General features: G+C 40.0%; 1 protein-coding gene across 1 annotated transcript; it reads left to right on the top strand.

The window, feature by feature from the left end:
- The first annotated feature begins 586 nt into the window (after nt 1-586).
- LOC139100444 (nucleolar protein 4-like) lies at nt 587-4972 on the top strand. The gene is made up of 4 exons (XM_070653036.1): nt 587-707; nt 770-923; nt 4481-4614; nt 4685-4972. Exons 1-4 carry the CDS (start codon nt 587-589, stop codon nt 4846-4848), a joined length of 573 nt encoding a protein of 190 aa, XP_070509137.1. The 3' UTR covers nt 4849-4972.
- Nucleotides 4973-5556: the final 584 nt, after the last annotated feature.

The raw sequence follows: 5556 nt of genomic DNA, 5'->3' as shown, positions 1-5556 counted from the left end.
ATATCTGACCTAGTACCAATTTCTGCACATTACAAGAACATAACATGCACTAATTTCATCGAAAATGTTATTTGCATGGTTTTTTAAAGCAATGACTAAAATCTTTGCTAAATTCATGACCCATCAATAGCAGCACTGACTAACTGTATTTGCTTCAATCTAATCCAAAATTCATCTCATTCCTTTACAGTCACCATCTCAAAGTCAAGATGACGCCAATTCACCATCCATACAACAAGGAGGAGGAAGAAGATGAAGGATCCGAAGATGAATCTGACGATAGAGCCATCCAAGCATCCTACGATCCAGAGCGACTCAAGGCATTCAATGTAAAGATAAAAATACAAATTAGTCGCAATATTCATCCTATATTTATGACCAAACTTTTTTTCTCGGTATTATTCACAGATGTTCGTGAGGTATTTGTGGACGAGAATTTAGATCGAATGGTGCCAATATCAAGAGCAACCAAGAAAAAGTTCAAGCTATGGTGATTCTGTACGGCATGTTTGAATTCTCAGAGCGAGCACGAAAGCGTCTACGTACGTACCTAAAATCTAATATCGACGTAATAAGAAGGTGAAAGATGGTTGGGAAAATCAACAAGTCACGTCCAACACCAGCACATTTAACATCCGTTCAAGCTGAACAAATATTGACAATTGCATGCGAAAATAGGGATTTAAATGCAAAACGTATGAGACTTGGTATGGAGCCAATTAGTCAATCATTAAATATTCCATCATCACATTCAATGATTCTAAAAGAGTGCACCATCGACGCATACGCCATTCAAGTCATCGTCATCATCAACGATATCAATTGATCCAACACCAATCGCTTTCGATCTCGACAAATGTCGCAATTTGTAAAAGTGAACCGATTATCTCAACGACAACTGATTCGAATGCTAATTCAATAAAGTAAGTTGGAATCTTTTTTTACAATTTTTGCTGATTTGGCATGGAAAATGCTTGAAAGAACTTCTTGAAATTTTCATATAAAATTATTGAAATTTTGTGTCGAGAAATCACAAAAAAAATGCGTAAATTCTGAAATTCTAATGACAGATTCACAGTCCGTCCTCATGAGCTCAAGTAAAAATTGAAATTTTAGAAATCGGATGAATGCAGAGGGTCAGTTTTAGAAATTGCCATTCAAACCCCTCGTTAATTTTATGCACAAATGCACACCAATACATGGACAATTTGGTAAATTTGTTTTTTGAAGGATGTTGAGCCTTTATATTCACCACCGTTTTTCACGTGTGAATGTATTGAATTTGTTCAGATTGAAAAACCAGTTTTTTGGATTTTTCAGCCAAACTAAGCACAATGGCAAGTTATGTTCTTTCGCAAAGTTTGTGCCTGGAATTCCTCATCATAATCAAAACAGATTTGAAATTGGTTAAGGCATTGCTGAGGAAAATCAGAAAATTTAACACGAGGAAGAGCAAACCAAACAAACAAACAAACAAACAAGCAAACAAGCAAACAAGTTAATCAGCAAGAAATCTCAGCGAGACATCGTAGAGACTTCTAGTTTTTTGCAATCGATCCGTGCTGATCTATAGAAGAGCTGATTAGATTTTGGGCTTGGCAGTGCAGCCGTTGCTTCTAAAAAAACCAAAACTTTCGTTTTCATACAAATTTCAAAATCAATGTTTATTACGATTTTTGAAACATTTAACATTGTATGAAAATTATCAAACATTTGCAAGCAAGAAACGCTGGCCTACCCCGCTAGACCTGATCCCTCAAACATTTGCCAAGCGAAGCAACCTACCACTAGACCTGATCCTCGACATTTACCAAGTAAACCCAGCTACCCCGCTGGGCCTGATCGCTCAAACATTTGCCAAGCGAAGCACCCCTTCTCGCACTAGCCTGATCAACATCAAACGACACCAAGCGGGCGCCTTCTCACTAGCCTGATCAACAAACGGTACCGGCGGCAGCTTCACCACTGTAGCCTGACTCCTCAAACATTTGCAAGCGAAGCAACCTACCCACTAGACCCTGATTCCTCAAACATTTACCAAGCGCAGCAAGCCTACCCACTAGACCTGATTCCTCAAACATTTGCCAAACTGAAGCAGCTCACACTAGACTGATTCCTCAATCATGTACTTAAACTGGCAACCTACCGCTGGAGCCTGATTCCTCAAGCATTTGCCACTTGAAGCTTGGCTTCACACTTGCTGAGCTATGATTCCTCAAACATGTGCCAAGCGAAGCTTAGCCTACCCACTAGACTGATTCCTCAATGTATGCAGCGAAGCAGCTTACACTAGACACAGTTCCTCAAACATTTGCCCAAGCAGAGAAGCACAGCCTACACTGGGCCACAGTCCCTCAAACATGTGCCAAGCGAAGCAGCCTACATAACTAGGCCTGATTCCTCAATCATGTGCAAAGCAGCAGGCTTAACCTACCCGCTGGAACCTGATTCCTCAATCATGTGCCAAGCAGAAGCAACCTACCCGCTGAGCCTGATTCCTCAAACATTTGCCAAGCAAAACGCTCTACCCATAGACCTGATTCCTCAAGCATGTGCCAGAAACTGACTTCAGCTACCACTGAGCTGATCCCTCAAACATGTGCCAAACGGCAACCTACTGCCTGGAGCCACAGTCCCTCAAACATGTGCCAAGCGAAGCTAGCCTACCCACTGGAGCCTGATTCTCAATCATGGCAGAAACTGAGAAGCAGCCTACCCGCTGAGCCTGATCCTGGAAACATGTGCCAAGCGAAGCAGCCTACCCACTGGAGCCTGATTCCTCAAACATTTGCAAGCGAAGCAGCCTATGGAGCCTGACTCCTCAAACATTTGCCAAGCGAAGCCTTCACCCACTAGACCTGATTCCTCAATCATGTGCCAGAAAACGGCTTACCATATAGACGATTCCTCAAACATTTGCCAAGCGAAGCAGCCTACGCGCTGGAGCACAGTCCCATGAGCGTAGCGCGAAGCGGAAACGGCCCCACTGAGCCTGATTCCTCAAGCGTTTGCCGACGAAGCGACTGCCACTAGACCCTGATTCCTCAATCATGTACCGGCAAGCCTGGCCTACCCGCTGGAGCCTGATTCCTCAAACATTTGCCAAGCAGAAGCTTAGCCCTACCCATGGAGCCTGATTCCTCAAACATTTGCCAAGCGAAGTAGCCTACCCATGAGCCTGATTCCTCAAACATTTGCTAAGCGAAGCTTGGCCTACCCGCTGGAGCCTGATTCCTCAAACATTTTGCCAGCGAAGCAGCCCCTACCCGCTGGAGCCTGATTCCTCAAACATTTGCCCAGCGAAGCTTGGCCTACCCGCGAGACTTTTTATGGACGGTGTGAATATATCCGCATTGGGTTCTACCCGATACACCTAGTTTTAACAAATTTTTATCAGGGTTGAAGGGGGTGAAAGGATGCGTGTAAAAAGACACAGATTGTAACGTTATGGCCAAATTTAAAGTATTTGAGAAATTTTTTGTTAAATTGAATGATGAATTTATGGGAAAATGACGGACACCCGTGATGCAATTCTCATTAGCATGAGATTCCCCAAAAGTCTTAAGCGGTATATTTCACTAGGAATTGATTATCTGAAATTGAGGATAATCTTTGGTGAAACAGGCGTCCTCAGTTTCGGATAATCCTTCAGTTTACTAGAGAAAATATCTCTAAAGATTCGTTCACATTTCTTGTCAACTACTGCTCTCAGTCCTTTTTAAGAATTCATTAGGTATATCTGATTTGTATCTTTTCAAATAAATCTTCCAAAATGTGATGAAATATGAGCTAGATTTTCAGACCAAAATGTGCATATTTGTACAAATAATTCAGAGTGAGTATCTGTGATATGTGAGGAGGGTAGAATAATGTATGTCGAGCCAAACATAAGAGAATTGGCCAGTCAAGAGTAAGACCTCTGTGGTCGAGTGGTTAGGAAACAGGCCCGATATCTGTACCAATATTTTGTATTAATTTACTACTTTGGTTTAATACCTACCAGAGACCAATATCTCAATCATTATGATTAGTTTTATCGACAATACAAGGATTGCACAATATTCACGGCATTACAGTCCTTAGTATAAATGACTAGATTCTAACAGACAAAGAGCATCCTCTCTAGTGCTTGTTCATCTTAAATATACTAGATGATCATATTTATGAGCGTTGCTCTCAGCTTACTCGTCTCTTGAGACCATGTTCTTTATCTGCTAGTGAGTCATATGAGACTGCTTAAATAAGTCATAACATATTATTACGTGTTAAAGATTTCAAAATAAATGTCTAGTCAGTAAAAATCCAATTCAAAAACCATAAAATCCTCAAATGAATCATAAAATTAGTATGACAATAAATTCACAACACATCAATCTCAAGACTAAATTTCCCCCTTCAACTTTTAAAACTCATAAATTCTTCTTGACCTTGAAAAAATTTCACCCTCTTTAATTTTCAATTCCTTTTTTTGTATTTACAGTTCAATATTGAATTCATCGAGACCTGTCACATTGCCAACAACAACGACTCCTTATGATTTTGGGCAAGCATTTATGCAGAAAAATACTTCACCATTTTACAATAATTCTATGGTGACATCAGGATTGTCTCAAGGTAAAATTACATCCTTCATTAAATGTCAATCAACAAGTTTTTTAATCAAAAATTTCTCATCCATGTCCAGGTCCAACAGATTTGTCTGTTAAACGTCCTCTCTTACCACACAATTTGAATGTTACGGAAGCAGCAGCTGTTAAACAACTAATTACTGGCTATAGAGAAGCTGCCGCATTTTTACTTAGATCTGCTGATGAGCTTGAGCAATTACTGCTGAATCAACAACCTTAAGAAACTTAATGATGATGGAAAATTTAAACCAAAAAACGTACTTACATTACCTTTAGGATTAAGAAATTATTTTTTTTTTGTATAATTTTGATGAAACTTTTTTTTGGGCTTTTTATTGAGATATGGGGGGATGTTTGTAAGTGATGTTTAGGAAAAATTGGGTTTTTGGATGAATCAAACTCATAAAACCGACAATTTCTCGGATGACTTTTCGAAAGTGTATGACACTCAGAAGCGGTCAATTGCTTACTTACTTACTGCAACCATGTTCCTATGTCGAGCTATGCTCCCAACAAAAGCTGGGTCGAATCTGACTCTGTTGCTAGCTCCTTCACCTAGTTTGGACAAATTTTTTGTTTGCATGTTGAGCTAACATTATTTCATCTAGGTGTTGCGTCAAGTATCTTTAGAAGATCAAGTCGCCGTTTCCCATGTGGATTCCATCCAAAGGCGATGTATTAATCTTTTGTCTCGGTCAGATTACAATGATCTCAGATGACATTTAAGGGACGTTCTTTTGAGGGACTTTAAAGATTTAGCTTTTAAAGCAAACTGTTTGCCAGCGATAGAGCCAGCATTAGGTGCCTTCTGAGGGTTTTATGACCACCCATCTTAACTGATCTGAATAAGCAGCGAAGTGATAAGTAAGTAAGAAGGAGGAGGCTGTTGATAATGACAGTGACAACACTTGATATTGGCGTATTGCAA

Source organism: Chironomus tepperi, unplaced genomic scaffold (genome assembly GCF_022539635.2).
Source record: "Chironomus tepperi strain 1889 unplaced genomic scaffold, CSIRO-AGI_Ctep_v1 contig_62, whole genome shotgun sequence".
Lineage (NCBI taxonomy): Eukaryota > Metazoa > Arthropoda > Insecta > Diptera > Chironomidae > Chironomus > Chironomus tepperi.
The sequence above is the reverse complement of the archived record's forward strand: the minus strand, read 5'-3'. Positions and strand labels throughout refer to the sequence as shown.

What these genes read in the sequence shown, in the direction of transcription:
- LOC139100444 (XM_070653036.1), top strand. Translation starts at nt 587, where the DNA reads ATGGTTGGGAAAATCAACAAGTCACGTCCAACACCAGCACATTTAACA. An exon ending in TGCAAAACGTATGAGACTTG is followed by an intron (nt 708 to 769) that starts GTATGGAGCCAA and finishes ATTCTAAAAGAG; the next exon opens with TGCACCATCGACGCATACGC. An exon ending in GACATCAGGATTGTCTCAAG is followed by an intron (nt 4,615 to 4,684) that starts GTAAAATTACAT and finishes ATCCATGTCCAG; the next exon opens with GTCCAACAGATTTGTCTGTT.